This window comes from Tasmannia lanceolata, unplaced genomic scaffold (genome assembly GCF_043159265.1).
Source record: "Tasmannia lanceolata isolate RefF3 unplaced genomic scaffold, GAP_Taslan_0.1 ptg000011l, whole genome shotgun sequence".
NCBI classification, from domain to species: domain Eukaryota; kingdom Viridiplantae; phylum Streptophyta; class Magnoliopsida; order Canellales; family Winteraceae; genus Tasmannia; species Tasmannia lanceolata.
In genome coordinates, this window is record NW_027518688.1 from 22,300,750 (window position 1) to 22,328,257 (window position 27,508).

Genomic DNA, 27,508 nt, shown 5'->3' on the forward strand with positions numbered 1-27,508 from the left:
CATGACCATATGATTTATGACTTGTTCTACAAAAATTTAAAGTTCCTCTACTAATATGTGGTTCAAATTAAAACATTTCAACTTCATGCGCCACCTTTTTTAACCAGGCATTTATGTAACGATTTTGCCATCCATTGCAAGTCCTGCATATATTTTTATCCATTTTCTGAAGGTTAGTGATGTTTCAGAACGCCGAAAAGAGTAAACTTGCCCTGCTAAGAGGTAAACACATTCCCAAGATTAATATTAAGATTTCAAAATCCCCCCTAGAGGCATCACACAAGCATTCTAATCAGATTCTCATTGCTTTATTTTAAGAAAAAACTAAGGTAGGAGTAAAACCATTTTCATTTCCATTGACCCACTTCGCCGAAATATAAAAACTTAGGATTAATGCAGATTTTCACTATTATATATAGAACCCGCGTACTATATACAATAATAGCAAACGTTACATTGAAAAATGTTGTAAGTACTACCTGTTGAAACCAGAACAGACTATTTAGTAGTGAGCTCACTTCTTGCTTTCTATGGGAGCAATCACAGCTCTTGCTCATCTGATAACATCTCAATAATTTCTGGTTCTTCATCAATAGTTGATTCAAGATTCTCCTCCTCAGCTACCACATCTGTTTGCTCATCTGATAACATCTCAATAATTTCTGGTTCTTCATCAAAAGTTGATTCAAGATTCTCCACCTCAGCTACCACATCTGTTGCCGTCTCACTGACGTCAAGTCCCTCTTCGAAATCTTCTTCAACCCGATAATACACCTGATGTTTCAGAAAGGAGGTCATCTCATTCATCCTCATAGTGTACCAATTATTTTGAAGGAAGAAAGAAAAACTACACATCATTGAACAGTTTGTAACACACTGAACCAGAAAACCCAGCTTGAAATAGTAAGATTGTGAGAACTATCATACCACACAGGTGCGAGGTGGTGACAATATTTTGAAGGAGTTGGGCCGATTGTTGAAATTTGTTTCTGGAACCCCCGGTATGCCTTCTGGGCTAGTGAAATGGTCCACGTTGTGACCAACCTGCGCATTGGAAATATGGTAATCAGAATTAACTTTAAATCAGCTAGCATTTTGTAAAACAACCAATTACTCCAAAAACTTGAGCTCGTTGGACGAGTTATTTATCTTTTATACTTTACACTCCCTCTCACGTGTGGCCCCTCTTTTTATGGTTCGCCTACACATGGCACATGTGGCCCCCTCTTTCTAGGGTTGGCCTACACGTGGCACATGTGGGCCCCTCTTTTGGGGTTGGCCATTACATGTGGATTTTTAATATCAAGAAATGTTGAACTCGGGACCTTCGCTTCGATACCATGTAAAACAACCAATTACTCCAAAAGCTTAAGCCGTTGGAGAAAGAGTTATTTAATCTTTTATACTTCAACACATTTGACATATTACGATTGGTAATTGGTATACGAGTCCCACTAAATCGCATTCCCATGATAATAAAGCATCATGTAAGTACGATCATACTATTTTTTTATTAGTATGATCATGCCATTTTTTATAAAAAAGGGAGGCCTAGTGCACAAGGCTCCCGCCATTGCGGGGTCTTGGGACGGCTAGATGTACGCAGACTTACCCCTTGCTTTGCAGAGGGCTAGATGATCGTGCCATTTTTTTATAAATAATATTTATACATTCAGTTTGAGGTTTTAAACTTCCACCAAAATGTGTCGACTTTCATGGGACCAAAATCCAAAGTTTGATTCCTTGGATGTACCCACAAGACAAAAAAAACTCTACATATCCAGGCAATAATAATGCCCGTTCTACTAATCAGATGAGTAAGCTAAAAAGTAAAAGAAATAATTCAAATAGCACAATCATCAAATTTCAAAATATGTGAAATATCTATGTTTAGAAGAAACCTTGTTGTCCCAGACAGTGCATGTCACTAGATGTTTGATCCAAAAGTTTAGAATAAACCTTGTCCTTTATCCTGAAGTTATCTTCAATTTTCATCGTTTGCATAGACTTCCATAAAGTCCATGGTTTTTATAAGATTTCCTTGGACTTCAATACGCAAACATGAAGCACTTCCACTTCTGTGGGGACAGAAGTCTGGACTGAAAGGATGTTTGAATCCTTAAGTCATCATAACATAAATAGGAACCGAATTGGCCACGCACGATGAATGGATGGGCAAGAAAATGGATAGTCTAAAAAAGATATGTATAAATTTATATATTTACTTGGAATTCGGAAGAATCTGAAATGCTCCCGCTCTGCAAATATGGAACAAAAAGCAAGAAATTAGGTAATTGTTGGGAGTCGGGTGGGGGTAGGCATGGCGGTGGACGAGTTTCCTGGTAACTATAGTTACAAGAACCTAGAATAGAATATCATCATCACTTGTGTCACAGTTGTTAAGTGTGTTATGACTTGGAAAATAGATCCTTACTCTTCCTGGTCCACCAAAGTCCCAAGCATCGCTATCTAAGGCAACTCTGTATTTCCCAGGCAAGTCGCATCCAACTTTATACCTGGATGTTGAGAATAACAGTCAGATAACAAGTACTGAAATGGAAAATCTATTTCCCGTGTCTAATGGTAAAAGGAAATCTCTCTCTCTCTCTCTCTCTCTCTCTATATATATATATATATATATATATATATATATATATATATATAGAGAGAGAGAGAGAGAGAGAGAGAGAGAGAGAGAGATGAGAGAGAGAGAGAGAGAGAGATGAAATGGTAAAAGGAAATCTCTCTCTCTCTCTCTCTCTCTCTATATATATATATATATATATATATATATATATATAGAGAGAGAGAGAGAGAGAGAGAGAGAGATGAAAAACTATTTATCCGCCCAACCGCAAATAGCTTATCTGTGCTCGAGTGCAGAAAACAGGGGTGGGCCCACATTTTTTGGGGGATCCATAGCATTCATTTGATGGGCCCTATCATAGATAGGGTGTGTACCTAAAATCAGATCCATTGGATCATCTTAGGGTGTCCATTTGTGGAGGCAAAAATAGACAAATACTCTGCCCATTTTTTCCCCTCCACAAATGGAAGGGTTACGATGATCCAAGGAGCTGATTTTTTGTGGACACCCTATCTATTATAGGGCCCATCAAATGAATGCTTTGGATCCCCCCAAAAATGTGGGCCCACCCTGTTTCTTCACTCGAGCGTAGAAACACTTCTCTCATATATATATATATATATATATATATATATATATATATATAGAGAGAGAGAGAGAGAGAGAGAGAGAGAGAGAGAGAGAGAGAGAGAGAGAGAGAGAGAAAACGGTTCCTACACACATGTGTAGATAAGTTATCTACACACTAGCTTAAAATACAGTGGGGCCACATTATTTGGGTGATCCAAACCTTTCATTTTTAAGGCCCTCACATAGATAGGGTGTCCACAAAAAATCAGATCCATAGGATCATCCTAACCATTCGAACTGTGGAGGCAAAAATTACATCCATTTTACCTCCACAGATCGCAGGGTTGGGATGATCCTATGGATCTGATTTTTTGTAGACACCCTATCTATGTGAGGGCCTTTAAAATGGATGGCTTGGATCACCCAAACAATGTGGGCCCCCACTGTATTTTAAGCTAGTGTGTAGAGAACCCTCTACACATATGTGTAGGAACCGTTCTCTCATTTATATATATATATATATATATATATATATATATAGAGAGAGAGAGAGAGAGAGAGAGAGAGAAGTTCCTGCGCTCGAGCGCAGATAGCTTATCTGCGCTCTGCGCTCGAGTGCAGGAAACAAGGGTGGGGCCACATTTTTTGGGTGATCCTAAGCATTCATTTGAAAGGCCCCATCATGAATGGGGCCTGTGCCAAAAATCAGCTCAATTGGATCATCTTAGGGTGTCCATTTGTGGGGTGGAAAATGGACAGATACTGTTCGTCCACAAATTTGCCCATTTTTTCACCCCACAAATGGAAGGGTTAGGATGATCCAATGGAGCTGATTTTTGGTACACACCCCATCCATGATGGGGCCTTTCAAATGAATGCTTAGGATCACCCAAAAAATGTGGGCACGCCATGTTTCCTGCACTCGAGCACCGATAAGCTTATCTGCGCTCGAGCGCAGGAACTGTTCTCTAATATATATATATATATATATATATATATATATATATATATATATATATATATATATATATATATATATATATATATATATGAGAAAACGGTTCCTACACATGTGTAGATAAGTTATCTACACACTAGCTTAAAATACAGTGGGGACCACATTATTTGGGTGATCCAAACCATTCATTTTTAAGGCCCTCACATAGATAGGGTGTCCACAAAAAATCAGATCCATAGGATCATCCTAACCATTCGAACTGTGGAGGCAAAAAATGGACTAATTTGTGAAGGTTTAAAGACATCCATTTTACCTCCACAAATCGTAGGGTTGGGATGATCCTATGGATCTGATTTTTTGTAGACACCTTATCTATGTGAGGGCCTTTAAAATGGATGGCTTGGATCACCCAAACAATGTGGGTCCCCACTGTATTTTAAGCTAGTGTGTAGAGAACTCTCTACACATATGTGTAGGAACCGTTTTCTCTCTCTCTCTCTCTCTCTCTCTCTATATATATATATATATATATATATATATATATATATATATAGAGAGAGAGAGAGAGAGAGAGAGAGAGAGAGAGGAAAGGGTTCCTGCTAACGTTAACAGATAAGCTTAGCTGCTAACGTTAGCTTAAACAAGGTCGGGCCAACATTGTTGAGGGGATCCAAAGCATTCATTTGGAAGGCCCTTTCATGGATAGGGTGTCCACCAAAAATCAGCTCCATTGGATCATCTTAGGGTGTCCATTTGTAGGGTGAAAAAATGGGCAGATTAGTAAACAAACAATATCTGTTCATTTTCACCCTCACAAATGAACATCCTATGATGATCCAATGAAGCTGATTTTTGGTACACACCCCATCCATGATGGGGCCTTTCAAATGAATGCTTAGGATCACCCCACCAATGTGGCTCCACGCTTGTTTTATGCTAACGTTAGCAGCTACGCTAGATGCTAACATTAACAGGAACCCTTGCCTCTCTCTCTCTCTCTCTCTCTCTCTCAAATGGAGGGGTTAGGATGATCCTATGGAGCTGATTTTTGGTACACCCCCCATCTATGTAAGGGACTTTCAAATGAATGCTTTGGATCATCCTAACAAAGTGGGCCCCCATGTGATTGGGCAAGCTAGCTCACCATAAGTTTGGTGAGCTCAACAGTTTCCTCATATATATATATATATATATATATATATATATATATATATATATATGTGTGTGTGTGTGTGTGTGTGTGTGTGTGTGTGTGTGTGTGTGTGAGAAAACGGTTCCTACACACATGTGTAGATAAGTTATCTACATACTAGCTTAAAATACAGTGGGGCCCACATTGTTTGTGTGATCCAAACCATTCATTTTTAAGGCCCTCACATAGATAGGGTGTCCACAAAAAATCAGATCCATAGGATCATCCTAACCATTCGAATTGTGGAGGCAAAAGATGGACTAATTTGTGAACGTTTAAAGACATCCATTTTACATCCACAAATCGTAGGGTTGGGATGATCCTATGGATCTGATTTTTTGTAGACACCCTATCTATGTGAGGGCCTTTAAAATGGATGGCTTGGATCACCCAAACAATGTGGCCCCCCACTGTATTTTAAGCTAGTGTGTAGAGTACTCTCTACACATATGTGTAGGAACCATTCTCTCTCTCTCTCTCTCTCTCTATATATATATATATATATATATATATATATATATATATATGAGGAAACTGTTGGTGAGCTAGCTTGCCCAATCACATGGGGGCCCACTTTGTTAGGATGATCCAAACCATTCATTTGAAAGTCCCTTACATAGATGGGGGGTGTACCAAAAATCAGCTCCATAGGATCATCCTAACCCCTCCATTTGTGGAGGACAAAAATGGACAGACACAAATCTGCCCCATTTTGTCCTCCACAAATGGAGGGGTTAGGATGATCCTATGGAGCTGATTTTTGGTACACCCCCTATCTATGATAAGGCCTTGCAAATGAATGGTTTGGATCACTCCCCAAAATGTGGGACCCATGTGATTGGGCAAGCTAGCTCACCATAAGTTTGGTGAGCTCATATATATATATATATATATATATATATATATATATGAGGAAAATGATTGTGAGCTTGAAGCTCATATAACTTATATGAGCTTGAGGGCCCAAACACACGTGGGCCCACATTGTTAGGATGATCCAAAGCATTCATTTGAAAGGCCCTTACATAGATAGCGGGTGTACAAAAAACTAGCTCCATAGGATCATCCTAACCCATCCAAAAGTGGAGGGCAAAATGGACAGACATCGTTTGCCACAAATCTGCCCATTTTTGCCCTCCGCTTTTGGAGGGGTTAGGATGATCCAATGGAGCTGATTTTTGGTACACACCCTATCTATGCTGGGGCCTTGCAAATGTATGGTTTGGATCGCCACAAAAAATGTGGGACCCATGTGTTTGGGCACTCAAGCTCATATAAGCTATATGAGCTTCAAGCTCACAATCATTTTATTAGTTCGGGTCAGTGATTTGATTTATCAAAAGGGTATCCAAAGGAAGGCTCCTAAAGGACTGTAAATCCTTGTTCCTAGGATCCAAGGAGGGATGATAGGAAGGACTATCAATACTTCCTACGCTAGTGCCTACTGACTGAAAATGATTGTGAGCTTGAAGTTCATATAGCTTATATGAGCTTGAGGGCCAAAACACATGGGTCCCACATTTTTTGTGGCGATCCAAACCATACATTTGCAAGGCCCCATCATAGATAGGGTGTGTACCAAAAATCAGCTCCATTGGATCATCCTAACCCCTCCAAAAGCGGAGGGCAAAAATGGGCAGATTTGTGGCAAACGGTGTCTGTCCATTTTGCCTTCCACTTTTGGATGGGTTAGGATGATCCTATGGAGCTAGTTTTTTGTACACACCCTATCTATGTAAGGGCCTTTCAAATGAATGCTTTGGATCATCCTAACAATGTGGGCCCACATGTGTTTGGGCCCTCAAGCTCATATAAGCTTCAAGCTCACAATCATTTTCTTCTCTCTCTCTCTCTCTCTCTCTCTATATATATATATATATATATATATATATATATATATATAGAGAGAGAGAGAGAGAGAGAGAGAGAGAGAGAATGGTTCCCACACATATGTGTAGAGAGTACTCTACACACTAGCTTAAAATACAGTGGGGGCCCACATTGTTTGGGTGATCCAAGCCATCCATTTTAAAGGCCCTCACATAGATAGGGTGTCTACAAAAAATCAGATCCATAGGATCATCCCAACCCTACGATTTGTGGATGTAAAATGGATGTCTTTAAACCTTCACAAATTAGTCCATCTTTTGCCTCCACAGTTCGAATGGTTAGGATGATCCTATGGATCTGATTTTTTGTGGACACCCTATCTATGTGAGGGCCTTAAAAATGAATGGTTTGGATCACCCAAACAATGTGGGCCCCCACTGTATTTTAAGCTAGTGTGTAGATAACTTATCTACACATGTGTGTAGGAACCGTTTTCACACACACACACACACACACACACACACACACATATATATATATATATATATATATATATATATATATATATATATATGCGCTCGAGCGCAGGAAATGATTTCTGCGCTCCGGTGTTTTGATAAACATGCGCCCCACTTGTTTGTCATGTAGTATTTAAAGGGATGTCAGAGGATATTACGGTTCTCAAAAAACTCTTATAGTCCTTTATACTACACGACAAACAAGTAAGCACATGTTTATGAAAACATTGGAGAGCTTAAATCATTTCCCTATATATATATGTGTGTGTGTGTGTGTGTGTGTGTGAGAGAGAGAGAGAGAGAGAGAGAGAGAGAGAGAGAGAAGGGTTCCTGCGCTTGAGCGTAGATAGCTTATCTGCGTTCGAGTGCAAGAAACAGGGGTGGGGCCACATTGGAGGGGTGATCCTAAGCATTCATTTGGAAGCCCCCATCATGGATGGGGTGTGTACAAAAAATCAGCTTCATTGGATCACCATAGGGTGTCCATTTGCGGGGGTGAAAATGGACAGATACTGTTTGTCCACTAATCTGCCCATTTTTCACCCCACAAATGGACACCCTAAGCTGATCCAATGGAGCTGATTTTTGGTGGACACCCTATCCATGAAAGGGCCCATCAAATGAATGGTTCAGATCCCCCCCCAATGTGGCCCACCCCTGCTATCTGCGCTCTAGTGCAGAAACCCTTTTTTGAGAGAGAGAGAGAGAGAGAGAGAGAGAGAGAGAGAGAGAGAGAGAGAGAGAGAGTCTGAGCTCTAGCTCAGATAAGCTTATCTTGAGCTCGAGCTCAAAAACTCATGTGGGCCCACATCTTTGGGATGATCCAAAGCATTCATTTGAAAGGCCCTTACATGGATAGGGTGCTTACAAAAAATCAGGTCCATAGGATCATCCTAACCCTTCCATTTGTGGAGGGAAAAAATGGGCAGATAACCAGTATCTGTCCATTTTTCCCTCCACTTTTGGATGGGTTAGGATGATCCTAAGGACCTAATTTTTTGTAGGCACCCTATCCATGTAAGGGCCTTTCAAATGAATGCTTTGGATCAACCCAAAAAAGTGGGCCCATATGAGTTTTTGACGCTCGAGCTCAGATAAGCTATCTGGGCTCGAGCTTAGAAACACTTTCTCTCTCTCTCTCTCTCTCTCTCTCTCACACACACACACACACACACACACACACACATATATATATATATATATATATATATATATATATATATATAGAGAGAGAGAGAGAGAGAGAGGAAACAGTTCCTGCGCTCGAGTGCAGGAAACATGATGGGCCCACACTTTTTGGGTGATCTTGAGCATTCATTTGAAAGGCCCTTACATGGATAGGGTGCTTACAAAAAATCAGGTCCATAGGATCATCCTAACCCTTCCATTTGTGGAGGGAAAAAATGGGTAGATCTGTGGATAACCAGTATCTGTCCATTTTTCCCTCCACTTTTGGATGTGTTAGGATGATCCTAAGGACTTGATGTTTTGTAGGCACCCTATCCATGAAAGGGCCTTTCAAATGAATGCTTTGGATCAACCAAAAAATGTGGGCCCATATGAGTTTTTGACGCTCGAGCTCAGATAAGATATCTGAGCTTGAGCTCAGAAACACTTTACTCACACACACACACACACACACACACACACACACACATATATATATATGGGAAAGGTGTGCGTACTCGGTCGAGTAGATAAGCTTATCTACTCGGTCGGGTTAAAAGGGTCCACATTTTTTGGGTGATCCAAACCATTCATTTGAAAGGCCCTTACCTAGATAGGGTGTCCACAAAAAATCAGCCCCATAGGATCATCCTAACCCATGCAACAGTGGAGGGAAAGATGGGGAAAAATGGACAAACACAGCTTGTCCACAAATCTGCCCATTTTTCCCTCCACTGTTGGATGGGTTGGGATGATCCTATGGGCTTGATTTTTTGTGGACACCCTATCTAGGTAAGGGCCTTTCAAATGAATGGTTTGGATCACCCCAAAAATGTGGGCCCCCAACGTTTTTAACCCGACCGAGTAGATAAGCTTATCTACTCGACCAAGTACGCACACCATTCCCTATATATATATATATATATATATATATATATATATATATATATATATATATAGAGAGAGAGAGAGAGAGAGAGAGAGAGAGAGAGAGAGAGAAAACGGTTCCTACACATATGTGTAGATAAGTTATCTACACACTAGCTTAAAATACAGTGGGGGCCACATTATTTGGGTGATCCAAACCATTCATTTTTAAGGCCCTCACATAGATAGGGTGTCCACAAAAAATCAGATCCATAGGATCATCCTAACCATTCAAACTGTGGAGGCAAAAAATGGACTAATTTGTGAAGGTTTAAAGACATCCATTTTACCTCCACAAATCATAGGGTTGGGATGATCCTATGGATCTGATTTTTTGTCGAAACCCTATCTATGTGAGGGCCTTTAAAATGGATGGCTTGGATCACCCAAACAATGTGGGCCCCCACTGTATTTTAAGCTAGTGTGTAGAGAACTCTCTACACATATGTGTAGGAACCGTTTTCTCATATATATATATATATATATATATATATATATAGAGAGAGAGAGAGAGAGAGAGAGAGAGAGAGAGAGAGAGAGAGGAAACACTTCCTGCGCTCGAGTGCAGGAAACATGATGGGCCCACATTTTTTGGGTGATCCTGAGCATTCATTTGAAAGGCCCTATCATGTATGTGGTGTGTACCAGAAATCAGCTCCATTGGATCAACCTAAGCCTTCCATTTGTGGGGTGAAAAAATGGGGAGATTTGTGGACAAACAATATCTGTCCATTTTCTCACTCACAAATGGACTCCCTAAGATGATCCAATGGAGCCGAGTTTTAGTACACACCCCATCCATGATGGGGCCTTTCAAATAAATGCTCAGGATCACCCAAAAATGTGGGCCCATGCTTGTTTTCTGCTAGGGGTGTCAATTTTGGCTCGGGCTCGGAGGCTCGCTCGAGCTCGGCTCGAATCCTTAACGAGCCGAGCCGAGCCGGCTCGTTAAGCTTAACGAGCCGAGCCCGAGTTAGGCCAGGCTCGGCTCGTTAAAGCTCGTAAAGTCAACATAATATGCAAAAGCAAAAATAACGTACTGATGGTAGGTGAGGGTAGGTATGTTCTATCAACATCACCGCAAATCAAACGGTTCAAAATTAATTTTTTTTCGTAATTGTCATAATTTTTATCATTTTTTGGTATTTATTTATTAATTGTCATAAAATAGTACCTGTTCTTCGTAATTTTTCATTTCAAACTATATAAATCAGCTATTTTACATTTCAAACTAATGATTACTTTTTTTTTTGACTTTTGCTACGAACCTTTACCTTTGCTACCACCATTTGCCATATGCGAAACTCGATAAACCCAAGCTCGTTAGCGGCTCGCGAGCCTGGCCGAGCCTGCCCGAGCCGAGCCTGAGCCTGGTTCGAGCCCGAGCCGAGCCCGAGCCTAGTATTTGAGCTTAACGAGCCGAGCCGAGCCTGGCCAAGCTCGGCTCGGCTCGGCTCGTTTACACCCCTATTTTCTGCACTCGAGCGCAAGAACTGTTTACTCATATAACCATGTTTTTATAATTGCACTGATTCATCTGGTCTTCTATCATTTAAAGAGCTGTCAAAGGTTATTACAATTCCCAAAAAGCTCTTACAAGCCAATTAAAAAAGAAAAGACAAGCTGAGTTTGTGGAACTGTAAAAACACGGTTGTGCTGATATCATTTCCCATATTATAAATATGGTGGTCGGGCGTAGCTGCATGTAATCAGGGCACCCCACTTGATATTTGATCAAAGTCAGCTATCGTTGGATCAAATATCAAGGGGGGCACCTTTGTTGACACATCATATAATTTCGCATTTGTGTGCACTTATATTTGAAGAGAACTGACTGTTAAAAGGATATACTTACCCTTCATATGTATTTTCGGGATGGAAATTGAAAACAAAAACCAAATCTCCACGTTCAAACACAATAACCTGAAAAAAGAAACAATCGATTGATGGTTAAAAGAAAATCACGAATGTGAAATTGAAAGGGTGTTCAAGTATTGCGAATAAGGCTTCTCTTGAAGCTTAGCCCACAAGACATAAGTTGTAGAGTGAGCAAACTTGTGTCCTTGCTTATTCTGATACAACACAATAAATTTACATTTTCATCTGAAAACAAAATGCATTCCATATGTCATAAATGTAATACAATTTTAGTTTTTTTATTAACTCTTGCATTTTAGGGAAAAATTAGATTCCATTAAGAGTTCAATCTTTTTAGGGGAACACAATAAAAATTCAAACTTTAATAAGACAAAAAAGGCTTTGGTTAGCTAATTAATGTTCTTGTTACAAAAGGAGTTAGGGGATCATATCCTAGCTAATTCATGTGCCGATTTCAGCCAGTATGCATCGACTTCCATGGGGACTGAAGTACGGATAATGGCCTCAACCATTGGATGTGAGGGTTACCAAAACCCTTCAACAGATGAAAATATGAAGACACATTGAAACACTATGCACATGCACGAAAAAATAACAGTAAAACAATAAAATTAGCAGAATTCTATAGATGTACCTTGTCTTTTTCACTTGCGCTGCTCACTATCAGTTTTTTTGATGCAAGGAACAAAAATTTATCATCAAGCGCATTCATAGCAGCATCAAAAGCATTCATAAACTGGATTTGTTCCAAGCAGAAAGAAGAAAATAGTCATGTTAGAACTTTTATATTAGAATTCATAAGAAAAAGTTAAGTCTGCAGTCATAATTAAAGAACATATATCATAGTTATGCACATTGATAGGTTGGGGAAAGTTAATATAAAAGATGGATCAAGTACATTTTCATGATGCAATGAACTCGCATGAACGCTTTACATGTTGAGGACTAGCCTGAATTTTTTGAAAGGAAAAAGGGAGAACGAAAAAACTTAAGAGAAAGCTTTTTTCTGGTTTCGTGAACAAAATAGTGTAATTACGTTGCATGCATCAAATGCAGAAATGAGGTCAAAGAAATAACCGTTTGCTAAACCAAAGAATGTAACTCAAAGCATGGTTTTAAATATCGACCGAAATCCGGCCATAACCGAAACTACCTGAAAGTTGAAACTGAAATTTCAGCCAGTGGAAATTTCGGAAATTTCTGCTGAAATTGACTTTTTTTCCCAAAGGCGAAATTTCAGCTCGGCACAAGTTTGAATTTATTTTTTTTTTTACTGAAATTTCGGTTTAGGCTATGTCTGAAACTGAAACCGAAATTTTAAACCTTGACTCAAAGCATGCCACAAGGAAGAGACTTTAAGAACCTTGTATCTTAAGTGATCTGTATCCACAAGATTCCATTGACGTCTGCACTTTTCGTAACTCCAACCATTGCCTTGTCTTGGAAAGTCGATCCAATCTGGATGACCAAACTACAAAAAACATGCATCCAAGCAGTAATTAAAGCCGGTCCATTATAATGAAAAGAAGTATCCATAAACATGAAACTAACAAATAGGACTCCAACGAAGCAAAACAAGATTTCTGTAGTTGCAGTTCCCAAGGTAATATGAGTGGCAAAACAAGATTTTTCTGTAGCAAAACAAGATTTTTCTTAAATGAAAAATTGACTGGCAAAATATCTATCCGAGATTTATTGGTAATGAAGGAAGGTGAAACAGTATTTAAGAACTCGTCCAAGGTAATATGAGTCCCCTCAAGGAAGTAAATGATTGACAGAGATGTTTTATTTACTCAGGCGAGTCAGAGTATTGATTGTCACTTATAGGGTAAAAACCTAATTGACTCAGCTACGTCAACTATTGACTTGAGAAGTTTTTCAACAGTAAGCTGAAATGTAGAGAAATATCCCATGATAAATAAGTTGATTGTTTTCCATATCCACCATCTTCCTGTTAAGATATTTTAAACGATTTCTCTGAAAAAAGGGAAAAAAAGATTAAATGATGGTGTCTTTCCAAAATAGTTACTGTTGTTGCAGTTCCATGAAAACCATTACAGTTCAGAGGTGACTTTGACTCATGTCCTGAAAATGAAATTTCAGGGGCATTTTGGCCATTCAGGACTCATGTCAATCAAACCCACCACAAACCATGATAGTTTTTTTTTTTAAACTCAGAAACACGATAATATCATTTCTCTTCCCAAAAATAAGGACTCCTTTTCAAATTCAACTGAGAAAAGGAAAGGAAAACACGAATACAAGAAAAAATCAATTAACAAAACATAATTCCACTTTAGTCACATGTTTAATCTGTAAAAGACCAACGGTCAATAACAATGGTATCTCTCACAAGCTATGTTGCATGGATTCTTTGCTCTCCTATGCCGAATCCGTGTCGACACTTCTCCGCATCCGAATCGGACATGGATTCACGTGGGACACACTTGGATTCTTGTCGTAGCCGTGTCCCATATGAATCCTGTTTTTTTCGGGCGAATCCGGTTCATCATTGTTTTTTTTTTTTTTAAATGCGAATCCTGTATATTTTCCTTTTAAACGTATTTTCTTCTTAACTTTTTTTTATATGAAAGCACAGCCCATACTCTTTTAATAAAAACCCTAGCGCCACGACACTCAAACATTGGCCCCTTCCTCCTTTAACTCTATTAATACAAAACTCGCCTCAACCCTCTACCCTCAAAATTTTCATGAATACACACACACACACACATTTAAATTTTAAATTTTATTTTATTTAAAAATTACCGAATCCGAATCCCACTTTCGGGTGTTTGTCGAATCAGACACCTCGAATCTGTATCGGATCCCAACACGCGAATCCGAATCCATGCAACACTGCTCACAAGTGAGTAGGGCAAAAGTAGTTTGTGCCATTGCCAGTCCTCGTCCTTTTGGCCTTCCCTAGCTTCCATGTTGTTCATCTTATGTCTTTATGTTTATCTTCAATAAAAGTTCATGTTTATTTAAGTTCCACTAGTAAGCATTTCTTTGTTGCCGGTTCTTATTCTCGCCCAATTGTGTGTTCATCATTTGAAACAGTTCAATTATTATATCTTAATAAACTCTCGAGTCAATCTTTTATGCTTGGTTGCATCCTTGCAGGTATTGTTGACAGAGTGTCCATTAAAGGATGTATAATTCCTCCCATATTATTCGTTGAAACATTCAGGTTGTTTCTCAAAATTTCACCCCGAGTCTAAATGACATAAAACCATGGATTGGTTAATACATAATATGTCGGAGAAGTCACACTTTGTTCCGAGGAATGCATTAAGTTTCTCTACGGAATAAAGAAACAGAATCAAGGACCAGTCACCTTAATGCAGGAAAATTAATGTAAAGTTCAAGTTCTGTCACTCATAATTATGGAGAAAAGTAAATTCAAATATAGAAAAAGGTACCTCATTTCCCATGAAATTAAGGTAGCCCTCTCCCCCTAATGCCATTGTTATGAAGTGAATCATCTGCCACAAAAAAGCATAACCATGGGAACAAACAATGAAACCCACATATGATGTTTAAGGTATCTATCAGAGAGCAGCATATTTCCTATTTGCCTTGCCATCTTCACCATGCATTCAATGAGCCCATAGTGTCCAGGATTGTCCATCTAGTGGCCCCCACCATGGATTTGCCTGCCTTAAAATAGCACCAACTTGATGACCATAACCATCTGATTAGTGGCTGGCAAAAGGGCTGTTAAAACAAAAATGGGCAGCAGTCCTCATTCAATGGATAAAAGCCCATTAGTCTAACAATTAGGATTGTCCAAGACTAAGGCCCTCTTTATTTAAGATTATGCCAACCTATTGCAAGTCCGAAACAAATTATTGGACTCAAAATTAAACGAATCGTTTAATTTTGAGTCCAATAATTGGTTTCGGACTCGCAATCGATTGGCATAATCTTAAACAAACACGGCCTAAGTTGCATGATTTTTGGTCGCAATCGCTAGAAGGTGGGGTCACAGGATGTACAACCTGGATCACCATGCAGGCATGCACAACGGGTAAAAAAGACCTCTATTCAGAAAGTATTTTCAAATCAACCAAACACTGAAACAAGGTCTCAGAAACTAAATAAACACGAGAATCGGAAACATGAATCATCACAAATGGCTAGAAAAAACCAAAAGTGCAAACCTTGTGAAGTGCAATCCCTCGGTCAATAACAGGAGAAGGCGGCATCAAACAAGACATGCCAGAATACATTTCCTTATCCATAAGTAAAAATGCAATGGTCTTGTCTCCCACAATAGCCTGTGCAAGGAAAGGAAGGCCATATTTTCATAGAATCAGCTGAGGAGTTGAAATCAAATTTCTTAAAATTCAACTTGTAAACAAACAAATAACTCTCAGCTCCCACAAAAAAAAAACACTAACTAACTTGTGGTAAGCAGACTTGTCATTTGAAGGGCATGAAGATCAACTAGATACACATGTAAGATAGAGACATCATCCGTTATTGAGAATTATTTCCTGTTAGTCTACAGGGAAGTGCATTAATTTTCCACCACTAATAATGACAAGAGTGTGGTTGCTTCCACAAAGCAATGTTTCTTCTAATCTATAACCACTTACCTCACTAATATATCAACAAAATTGAAATCACCATCTGTCTCCTTTTTCACGATATTAGTAAATATACCAGAAAGGGACTTTTCACCATGGAAGAAATACATCAAAGCTATTGTCACAAATAACGTTCTTGGGATATATTATTTATTTTTATTTTTTTGGGTTTATATAGGGAAAATGATAAAAATTAAATTATTTAAAAACACATAGATATATAAAATTTAAGAAAAAATATAAAATAAAAAACATCATAAAAATATGAGTGCTACGCCCAGGGTGGGAGAAGGAATAAATGGGCTACTCACTGAGCCCCATTGATCTTAAGAATAGAAAGGGGGTGGTGGGGGGGTGGGGGTGGGGGGTGACCTCTTTCTTCGCGTGGGGGTCTGCAATAGATATGGTGAAGTTCGATTAGAACACTCGGCTCGCTATCACTCGCTGCTCGTTACCACTTGTGGATTCTTGGATTTTGAGATCAGAGTCTCGCAGAGTAAAGAGTGTTTTATATTCGTAGCAGATAAAAAAATTGGGATAATATCGTGATATTATCTTGATATTTTATGATAAAAATAAAAATATCGCTATATTTTTAAAATCTCAGGATTATTTTGGGATTTTGTCGTTTTATCAATATTTTCAAAATATCTGAGATATTTATGACATAGCATCCAAGTACCTGATCGTGACTCTCGGCATATGATACACACTTTTCAGTGTATCTCCTGTTTGTCAAGCTCGATACAATGTCATGCATAGACCACTCGTCGTCTTTCTTGTTTTTCAAGTAATCAATCCACTTGTCGGGGATGGACATGGCTAAGCGGAAATCAAAACCTATACCACCTTCAGAGACGAGCCGACCTAGGGCAGGCATGCCAGACACATCCTCAGCAATAACGGTGGCATCAGGCAAGAGATTATGGATCAGACAATTGGCCAACATCAGATAAACAACAGCGTCCACATCAGTCTCCACGCTGAAATACTCGCTATAGTTTCCGGTAAATACTGAGTCGATCCCATGATGGTGATACAACATTGAAGTTACGCCATCAAATCGGAAACCATCAAAGTTGTACTCCTCCAACCACCATCTCAAGTTTGATAGAAGAAAACGAAGGACTTCCCAGTTGGCATAGTTAAATAACCGGCTATCCCATAGCTTATGGTAGCCTCGATCTCCATTATGAAAGTAGGATTCCTGAGAGCTTTGGCCTACATCAAATCCATTCAGACCATCGGTGATATTATTACTTGCATGGCTGTGAACAATATCCATCAGAACTCGCAAGCCTAAACCGTGAGCTTTGTCGATCAGATATTTGAGGTCCTCTGGTGTTCCCGATCTACTACTAACAGCAAAAAAGTTTGTAACATGATAGCCAAAAGATGCATAGTAGGAATGTTCCATGATAGCCATCAACTGAACTGTGTTATAGTTATTTGACCGTATACGCGGTAGAATGTTGTCGGCGAATTCTCTATATGAGTTTATGTGTGGTTCTGAGCTACTCATTCCTACATGAGCCTCATATATGCGTGGAGCATCAGACTTTGGAGGGCGGGCATACTTAAATTGATACCTGCGTGGTGAAATTAGAAGCTACTTTCAATCAAATTCTTTCTTCTAAGCTGTTTTAGACTGGAAAGATCAAGCACCGAAATGACTGTAAACTAAGATAAAAACATTTCTCAAAAAGAAAAAAAGAATCGTCACCTTTCAGATGGTGGTGGGTCCCAGTATAAACCATCATATGGCGCTGCGAATTTTGTCGGATCCACTGTCGCATATTTGATCCATGCCGGAATTCGATCAACCCATGTTCCATTTCCATGCTTAAAGCGGAACTTGACTCTTGAATTGTGTGGAATGGCTGGATTTCCATCACAGTCGGGAATTTTGATTGTCCAAACACCAAACTGATTTTTTTCCATTCTGTGGTTCGACCCATTCCAATCGTTGAAGTCTCCAATAAGTTCTGCCTCCCTAACAAAACAGAATGTGAAGCTTGTCATAACTACATAACAACAACTACTGATGTCTTAAATATCCAGTGTTTCATAAATTAACTATATTTAATTAGACAACAACTATTCATGTCTTAAGCATCACTTAGGATACATGTGTTATGAATGTAAACAGACATGAAATCACGATAAAAGATCAGCTAGCCTTTTTCTCCAAGTTCATTGGCATTATATAGTGGTTTATGTTCATGCTATACGTATCAATGTTCTTTTTACAATTACCAAGTATTTTTTTGAGTGGAAATTACCAAGTATACTTTAAAATGGAGAAGAAAGCTGGACTTCATGAATTAAATCACATTAAGCGAGTCATGTTTCACTATTAAAGGTCAGGGAAAAACCTAAGATACACTTGAGTCCCTCCGAGAAAGCGTATGCATTTTGTTGAGAGAGATTAAGAGAAGAGAAAAGTGAGTTAGAGAGAATGACTCCCTCTCACTAAACTATTTATATAAGTGGAGGATGTACAATGACGATAATACCCTAATGAACTATACTTATTCTAACACTCCCCCTCAAGCTGGAATGTATAAATTATACATTCCTAACTTGTTACAAATATCACTCAACTGTGCTCTACTTAATGGCTTTGTGAACATATCAGCCAACTGATCTGTAGACCGAGTAAAGACAGTACAAATTTCTCCTTTCTGAATCCTCTGACGAATGAAGTGACAATCGACTTCGATGTGTTTGGTGCGTTCATTGAAGATCGGATTTGTTGCAATGTAGATAGCGGCCTTGTTATCACAATACAACTGTGAAGGAGATGTAGATACGACCCCGATCTCAGATAAAAGTGATCTCAACTAGATAATCTTTGTACTCGTGTGTGCCATAGCTCTGTATTCTGCCTCAGCACTAGACTTGAAAATGACGTCCTGTTTTTTGCTCTTCCACGATACCAGGTTACCTCCTACAAAGGTGCAATACCCGGTAGTTAATCTCCTATCTACATAAGAACCAGCCCAATCAGCATCAGAGAATCCTTCAATTCGCATATGACCATGTCTCTTGAATAATAGACCTTTTTCTAGGTGCACCCTTTAGGTATTTAAGAATCTGGATTACTGCATTCCAGTGTAAGGTACGTGGGGAGCTCATGTACTGACTAACCACCCCTACAACATAAGATATATCCGGGCGAGTGACTGTAAGATATATGAGCTTACCTACCAGTCTTTTATACTTGCCCGGTTTTTCCAATAGATCCCCTTCCTCTGGAATTAGCTTTACATTGGGACCCATAGGTGCAAATATAGGTTTTACTCCAAGGTTTCCTGTTTCTTCTAGTAAATCCAACACATATTCCTTTGTGATAGAGATATCCCATGAGAGGAATATGCCACCTCTATCCCAAGAAAGTATCTGAGACGGCCCAAGTCCTTTGTAGCAAACTCTTTTTTGTAAGAAAGTTTTCAACCTCTGTATTCCCCCTGAGTTGCTACCTGTAATGATGATGTCGTCAACATATACAATCAACAGAATGCACCCTGCAGAAGACTGATGACTGAGCACTTAATGGTCTACTGCACATTGTCTAAGCTCAAAGCGCATGACAGCCTCACTAAATCTACCAAACCATGCCCATGGAGATTATTTCAAGCCATACAGTGATTTCTTAAGACGGCAAACAGAGAAGGACATCTCCCCCTGATCAGCATACCCTGGAGGCTGCTCTATATAAACTTCCTCATGGAGGTCGCCATGTAAGAAGGCATTCTTGACGTCTAACTAGTGTAGTGCCCAACCATTATTAACTGCCATGGAGAATATAACTCGCACTAAAGGAATCTTCGCAACTGGTGAGAATGTCTCATGGTAGTCAACCCTAAAGGTTTGAGTATAACCCTTGGCAACCAGACGGGCCTTCAACCTTTCAACTGTCCCATCAGGTAAATACTTGATTGAGAACACCCAACGACAGCCTACCGGTCGAGCACCAGCAGGAAGAGGAACAAGATCCCATGTCTGGTTCAAACGGAGTGCACCCATTTCTAGATCTATAGCAGCGCGCCAGCCTGGATGTTGGAGAGCCTCCTGTAATGACTGTGGTAACGCAACAGAAGATAAGGACGACACAAAGGCTTGGAAACGAAGAGTCAGACGATCATAAGAAACAAAGTGAGAGATATGATGTGTTGTAGAATGAGATTGAGTGCGAGATGCAATAGCAGAGTCGGAAGTAATGACAGAGGAGGGTAAAGAAGAGACCTGAGTAGGCAAGTCAGGGACCTCGACTGATGAAGGCGATGGTTCGAGTGAAGGAGGTGGAGGTCCATCTTTCTGCAGACGTCGCCGATAGTGTTTGGTAGCTGGTGGTGGAGCCACTGGTATTGAAGGCGATGGCGGCGGGACATCCATAGTAGGAGGCTGTGAGTGTATCTGAACCGAGTCATGAATCGAAGGAAGAGATAATGGCGCCTCAGGTTCCAAGGGACTTGTAATAGGAGCAGATGAAGGGTTAAAGAATGCCTCAGATTAAAAGAAGGTAACATCAGCTGACACAAATCATCAACGTAGTCGAGGACTATAACAACGGTAGCCTTTTTGAGTTCTAGAGTAACCCAAAAAGACACATCGTTCCGACCTAGGATCAAGTTTGTCCCGACCAGGACCTAGATGATGGACGAAGCAGACACACCCAAAGACCCGAGGTGTGAGAGGGAACGAATCCTGCTGAAGGTATAAGACCTGAAATGGAGAGGATCAACGAAAGACAGAAGATGGGAGGCGATTCGCAAGAAAACATGATGTTAAGATTGCCTCTCCCCAAAATGACTTTGGAACTCGCATCTGAAACATGATGGTTCGAGTAACTTCAAGTAAATACCTTAGTTTCCTTTCAGCGACACCATTCTGCTGTGATGTGTAGGCACAGGAGTATTGGTGAAGAATTCCATTAGATGAAAAATAAACCTGAAACCCATGAGTGGAAGAGAAAAATTCCCGAGCATTATCAGTACAAAGACATTTAATATTGCAATTAAACTGATTCTTTATTTGAACATAGAAATTCTGAAAAGCAATGAAGACCTGAGAGCGGTCTTTCAACAAATACACTCATGTCAGACGCGGATAGTCATCAATAAAAACTATAAAATACTTAAAGTCATTATTTGACGCGACCCTAGAGGGTCCCCATACATCTGAATGAACTACAAGAAAAGGACTATCAACTCGACTAATGATTAGGGAAGGAAATGACACCCGGTGGTGCTTCCCGAGTTCACAAGACTCGCACTGGAACGAAGAGACAGAAGTATGAACAAAGGAAGTCTGCTGAAGTCGCTGAAGAGAAGGGTGACCAAGACGGCAGTGCCACTGATAGGCGTCAACAGAGCTATGCAAAATGGTTGGAGAAGAGCTGCAGTCAAGGCGATAAAGTCCATCCACCTCACGACCCGATCCAATCGTCTTCCCAGTCGAAAGATCCTAAACCAAACAATAAGAGGGATAAAATGAGATGGAACACTGAAGATTTTTCGTTAATTGACCGACAGAAAGTAAACTAAACGGAGATTTAGGGACACATAGTACAGATGATAATGAAATAGTAGGCGAAGGACATATTGTACCAATATCAGTGATGGGGGAAGTTGACCCATCAACGAGGGTAATGGTCTGAGAGCCAGAGGAAAAAGAGCGAAAAGCTGAGATGAGTTACCAGTCGTGTGATTGGAGGCTCCCGAGTCAATAATCTAAGACCCAGAACTAGAGAGTAAGGTCGTGGGTGAACTACCTGACTGAGTAAACCCTGCAGTGGGCTGGGAAGCACTCTGTCGAAAGTGTTGCAGCTCCTCATAATCTGCCCTCGTAAAGCTGAAGGATTCATCAACTGAAGTAGAACCAGGCGCAGAAGTCACGGTGTCAGAAGGGCCAGTAGCGGTAAGATGAGTTGATCGAGGTGGGCGAAGCTCTGGATGAAGCGTATAGCATGTCTCGATCTGGTGGCCATCACGATGACAGTGGGTACAATAAGGACGGCCACGTCCACCACCACGGTCACCACCACGAGCTTTGGAAAAGGAGCCACCTCCTCTGGGTGGCCTGGAACCACCAATGCCATCAGAAGCCACGAGAAACGAACTATCGGAGGAGAATGCGGATGGTGACTAACCAAGGCACTGCTGCGCACGTGAGTAGGCCTCACATAACGATGGAATAGTGGCGGAGCCAAGAATCTGATGATGAAGATGCGTAAACTCAGGACCCACGCTTTCAAGATAGTGCACCACTCGAATTTGTTCTCGATATCGACGGAGAACATTCACATCAGAAGTGAAAGGTAAAAAAATGTCAAGCTGCTGACATAACGAGATAAACTGCCCATAGTGAGTCTCAAGGGACATGTCACTACATCGCAGACGCATCCACTCAAAATAAGTGGCACAGATACGGGTGAGGTTCTCAACCCCAGAATAGGTGACAACAGTGTGATCCCAGATCTCCTTGGCAGTCAGGAGGAGTATCATAGTGGATGAAATGACAGGAGTCATGCTCTGCCATAGTAGACTATGAATCATGGCATATTCCTGTTCCCACCGAGTATAGGAAGGGTCCTTGAGAGACGGGGGGGTCCTGCCGAAGAAAACTGACTTTGCCCCGACCCAGGAGGTATGTATTGACGGCAACTTTCCATGGTAAGTAGTTGGTTCCATCAAACTTTGCAATATTCAACTGTGGGTAAGATCCATCCACAGGTGCGTAGCTAGGAGAAGATGAGGAAGACGGCGCCGAAGGTGATGGGGTGGCACGGACTTCAGTAGTCATGCCGAAAGAGGGATCCACACTGACAGTGGGATCCATAAGAACGAGAAGAAGAATAGAACCCACAAGCAATGGCAAGAACAAGATAAGAGATGAAAAGAACCAACTACTCAAGGTAAGGACTAATGGCGCTGCCTCATAAGAGAAGGACACGGGATAGTAGTGGCCATAGTGAAGACGGAAAGAGGCCACGAAGAGACAAAATAGAGAGAAACAGAACTAGATCAGCACTTGAAGGTGGAGAGATGAGAAAAATAAATTAAAGGATGAAGAAAAAAAATAGGGTTAGGGTTGAGGTAATCCGAGTGGGAAAGGCACCGGGGTGGAGGGGGCGGGAAGGGGTTGTGAGAAGGGGGACGAGAGGGCGGGGGGGGGAGAGGGGCTGGAAGGTGGTGAGAGAGGGGGCGCGGGGATTGCAGGAGAGGATACGAGGGGCGGGGAGGGGTACTGGAGAGGAGGGGGGGGGGGGGGGGGGACGAGGAGCGGGAGGCCGGAGGTGGGGCGTGGGTGTTGGGTTAGGGTTAGGGTTAGGGAGGGAGAGATTAAGGAGAGAGATTAGGGTTAGGATTAGGGTTGTGGGATGGAGAAGATGGAGGCTAAAGGTAATCCCAGAAACCCTAGGGCTCTGATACCATGTTGAGAGAAAGATTAAGAGGAGAAAATTGAGTTAGAGAGAATGACTCCCCCTCACTAAACTATTTATATAAGTGGAGGATGTACAATGACGATATTACCCTAATGAACTATACTTATTCTAACACATTTGCCTCATTTGAGTCCTTAATTGCAATAGAACTTATAAAGGTAAGTCTCAGCATTCCACTATCAATGCTGACCAAGCTGCTCATAGCCAAGGTGAAGTCCCATCAAAATTCAGTTTGAGGAAGACCACAGTTGGCTTTTCCAGATCATTCAAAGCCTCAAAATGTGAGCACCTCTTGACCTTGCGGTCTTTGTGATCCGGGTGGATCGTGGCTAAGCGTGGGCCCGATTGGAGGGGGCCACAAATGCCAATTAGAGGACGCCCATATGTCTTTTTTGCCATGATGAGGTGGCATGTTTTGGCATAGGGGTGATGATGAGGCGTGAAGTTGGAGAGAATTTCTCCACTCGAACACTTGAGGATGATTATCATCAACAAGGAGACATGTGGCTAAAAAAAAGGAATTAAGTAGAGATTCTTTAGGATTTTAGATAAGGGTTATCTTATGTATTTATCTCAAAGGAGTTTGGTGTAACGTGCGGGGCAGTAGACCCACGTCCATAAAAATGGCAGTAAGGTCTCTCGAAAAGGAGGAGGATCATATGTAAAAAAAAGGAATTTATGCTCTTAAAGGTGGTAGCTCGATTATTTCGCATCCAAACTTAGTTTTGGATCACTTTGTTTGAACTACAAAGCACATGGGGACAGTGAACTTTATCATGGGTAGAAAGATCATAATAAGATGATACAGTGGTGGACTGTTGGGTAACACTAACATGAGAGCAGTAGAAGATTTCTTTTAAAAATCTAATAATTGTTGTATGTTTGGTTTCTGCATGTAACACCATTTCTTTTGTATCGGTTGATCCTAAATGAGCTCATATGGAAGACCAAGTAAAAGACTACAACAATAAGGAATATCGTATACAAAGGACTGGAAATGCAATTTATGCAGTTATCTACAGTTAGAAACTCACTGTGCCGCAGGTGCCCACTCACGGTACACAATGCCATCTTTTTCTCTATTAAATCCGAACTTTAAATAGCCTATTAAAAGAACAGTGTCAGATGTTTATCTTGTTGAAGTACGGTTTCATAAATATTCAAATGCTATCATAAAATGAAATCATATACATGTCGGATTAAAACCTGACCTCGTGCGAATTCCTCAAGACCACCTTCATATTTTTCAATCAGCTTTTTCTGCTCTACATATTTCCTTGTTCTATATAAAAGGTGATCTTTGAATCGTCCCAAGGATGGATCCAAGGCTAAGATGCCAATATTTTCTGTTTCTTCCTCGATGGTTGCCATTACTGGGCTATCATCTTTTAAAATGGCTGAGATTGAGGAATCATGATCAGCCTGATGGCAAATTAGCAGATCAGAATAGAGACACAAGTGTAAACAGAAAGTTCAAAACTAGTATACAGGTAGCAGTTTTCATTCATCATTTTTCATGATTAAAATAAGAGGAATGCTAGATTCATAGGCGCCCTTGCAAAAAAGGGGGCAAAGGGCGCCCCTAGACTCCTTCTTAAAATAATTTCAACTTAATTGTCTCAAATGTGGAATTATTAAGCATACCTTTTTGTATAATGATAGTCTATGCGGACACAGGAAAGGATACCGTGCAAGCGATTTGCTACACCTATTGACTGCCCAGATTGTTTGCAATTTGGCGGACCAGTTCTCTCTTGGGCTCTGTTGGAAAGAACAATAGAACTTCACCCAAATTCATAAGTTCATTAATTAAACCTAAAAGATCCATTTTCTGAAATAACCCATAAAGAACTGCAATGCAATATGAGCAATTGTCTGCTTGATGCAGGCAAATATACAGTCTAGTATCCAAAATTTGCGTTCACACATATATTCAATCTAAATTAGGCTACGAGAAGACCCACATAACTAAATTCACCTATTGAGTGCCCAGTCTAGTATCCAAAATTTGCATTCACACATATATTCAATCTAAATTAGGCTACGAGAAGACCTATATAACTAAATTCAAAATGAACAGAAGGGCTGCAGCCACAGAGAAACAACACATCAAATACCCAAAAAGAATCTATTCGATCAGATTACATGGAGATTCATTTAAGAAAATTCAAAAGCAGAGAGAGAGAGAGAGAGAGAGAGAGAGAGAGAGAGAGAGAGAGAGAGAGAGTAATTAGTCCAATTTAGCAGAATATCAAGACCCACCAGCAGAAAACAAAACAATTCAAGCCCCAAACATGCTAAAGCATTTCATATCCAACTGCAAGACAAGACCCATATAACTAAATTCAAGATGAAGAGAAGAGATGCAGCCACAGAACAACAACACATCAAATACCCATAAAGAATCTATTCGATCAGATTACATGGGGATTCATTTACGAAAATTGAAAGGCAGAGAGAGAGAGAGAGAGAGAGAGAGAGAGAGAGAGAGAGAGAGGGGGGGGGGGGGGGGGGGGGGGAGAGAGAGGGAGGGAGAGAGAGAGCCATTAGTCCAATTTTACAGAACAATTCAAGCCCCAAATATGCTAAAGCATTTCATATTCAAATGCAAGACAAGACCCATACAACTAAATTCAAGATGAAGAGAAGGGCTGCAGCCATAGAGCAACAACATATCAAATACCCATAAAGAATCTATCCGATCAAATTACATGGGGATTCATTTAAGAAAATTCAAAGGCTGAGACAGAAAGACCCATTAATCCACTTTAGCAGAATATCAAGACCCACTAGCAGAAAACACAATAATTCAAACCCAAACATGTTTAATCATTTCATATCCAACTGAAATCAGAGGGAAAGAAACAAAATATTAACCTTTCTGCAACTAGTGGGAGGAAATGAAGAGGAGCCAAGAAGAGTAGCTGGATTAGAAAGAGAAAGAGAAAGAGAGAACATGTTTTTCCTATTTCACAAGGATTTTTGTTTCCCAAACTGAGCAAACCCCTCTATTTTCACGGCTCTTCATTCTCACCTAAAAACATCTCTCTCTCTCTCTCTCTCTCTCTCTCTCTCTCTCTCTCTCTCTCACTCTGATTCTTTTCTCTTTGTCTCTTCCACTGAAACAGACAACTAACAAGCAAAGCATGTTTAAAAGATGATGGGTTCCACCCAAACGTGTAGTGAGGATTGACGAAGCTGCAGTTCCTGATGCTGACAGTGGGGCCCATTACAGCTGGGAAGATCGACGGTCACGGATTCTGCACCGTTCCCTACATACTTTGTAAGTTTGTAGAAGCACTAATATAGTAATATACACGCATTACCATATTTTGATATCACCTTGTTTTTGTCTACATGTGCTGGCACGTATTTTAATAAAAATGTAATGGGGCTACTCGAGTTTTTATATGGTGAGCCCAATGCGGTTTTAAGAAGTGTTGAACAAAGTGAGTAGTGTCATTATCAACAGATAATATGTTTTAGGGATTTGCTAGCGTCCATGGCAGAAGGCATTTCCCGGATGGTCTGTTGCATGTAAGAGCAGCCATACAGACCCACTTTCCAAGCAGGTTTTGTCTTCATTCACGAAGTGGCTGCTCTCCCGCAGCAGGTTTTGTCTTCATTCATGAGGTGGCTGCTTTCCCGTCATCCACGAAATGCCTTAGTGATTGACACTAGCAAATCTCATGCTATAAACATCCAATTAAAAAAGGGAGCTGATGAGGAATGCTAAGCTCAGGGGCGCCCTTTCAAAAATCAGATGAAAGGGCACTCCATTGGTGGGATGTCATCAAACTGCATTTAATGTTCTTTGACTTTTACATGTTATAAAT

At 40.4% G+C, this 27,508-nt stretch overlaps 2 protein-coding genes across 5 annotated transcripts; both read right to left on the bottom strand.

Annotated features, from left to right (window-relative positions):
* Positions 1-365: 365 nt before the first annotated feature.
* On the bottom strand, positions 366-26,755 carry LOC143886656 (1,4-alpha-glucan-branching enzyme 1, chloroplastic/amyloplastic-like). Of its 4 annotated transcripts, none has more exons than XM_077390709.1 (15): positions 26,550-26,754; positions 25,317-25,454; positions 24,884-25,094; positions 24,707-24,776; positions 17,946-18,215; positions 16,905-17,811; positions 15,794-15,910; positions 15,053-15,115; positions 12,991-13,098; positions 12,262-12,363; positions 11,605-11,672; positions 2,435-2,516; positions 2,226-2,258; positions 928-1,044; positions 366-774 (listed from the first exon to the last, which is right to left on the bottom strand). In XM_077390709.1, the coding sequence occupies exons 1-15, from the start codon at positions 26,628-26,630 to the stop codon at positions 541-543; spliced, it is 2,601 nt and encodes an 866-aa protein (XP_077246824.1). In that variant the 5' UTR covers positions 26,631-26,754; the 3' UTR covers positions 366-540. The 4 variants fall into 4 exon arrangements, with proteins under 4 accessions (XP_077246824.1, XP_077246825.1, XP_077246827.1 ...); XM_077390710.1 differs by having other exon boundaries at positions 25,317-25,433; positions 26,550-26,753; XM_077390712.1 differs by lacking the exon at positions 26,550-26,754 and adding an exon at positions 26,384-26,503 and having other exon boundaries at positions 25,317-25,433.
* LOC143886269 (putative mitochondrial protein AtMg00820) lies at positions 18,623-21,173 on the bottom strand. Its single transcript, XM_077390205.1, has 3 exons — positions 21,090-21,173; positions 20,471-20,950; positions 18,623-20,305 (listed from the first exon to the last, which is right to left on the bottom strand). Exons 2-3 carry the CDS (start codon positions 20,618-20,620, stop codon positions 19,991-19,993), a joined length of 465 nt encoding a protein of 154 aa, XP_077246320.1. The 5' UTR covers positions 20,621-20,950; positions 21,090-21,173; the 3' UTR covers positions 18,623-19,990.
* Positions 26,756-27,508: the final 753 nt, after the last annotated feature.

Coding starts and splice junctions, on each gene's coding strand:
- LOC143886269 (XM_077390205.1), bottom strand. CDS start 20,620: ATGGATGTCCCGCCGCCATCGCCTTCAATACCAGTGGCTCCACCACCA. Junction 20,306..20,470: donor TCCCTGACTTGCCTACTCAG/GTCTCTTCTTTA, acceptor GCGTTACCACAG/TCATTACAGGAGGCTCTCCA.
- LOC143886656 (XM_077390709.1), bottom strand. CDS start 26,630: ATGTTCTCTCTTTCTCTTTCTCTTTCTAATCCAGCTACTCTTCTTGGC. Junction 17,812..17,945: donor GACCCACCACCATCTGAAAG/GTGACGATTCTT, acceptor TTCACCACGCAG/GTATCAATTTAAGTATGCCC. Junction 12,364..12,990: donor CAGATCACTTAAGATACAAG/GTTCTTAAAGTC, acceptor GAACAAATCCAG/TTTATGAATGCTTTTGATGC.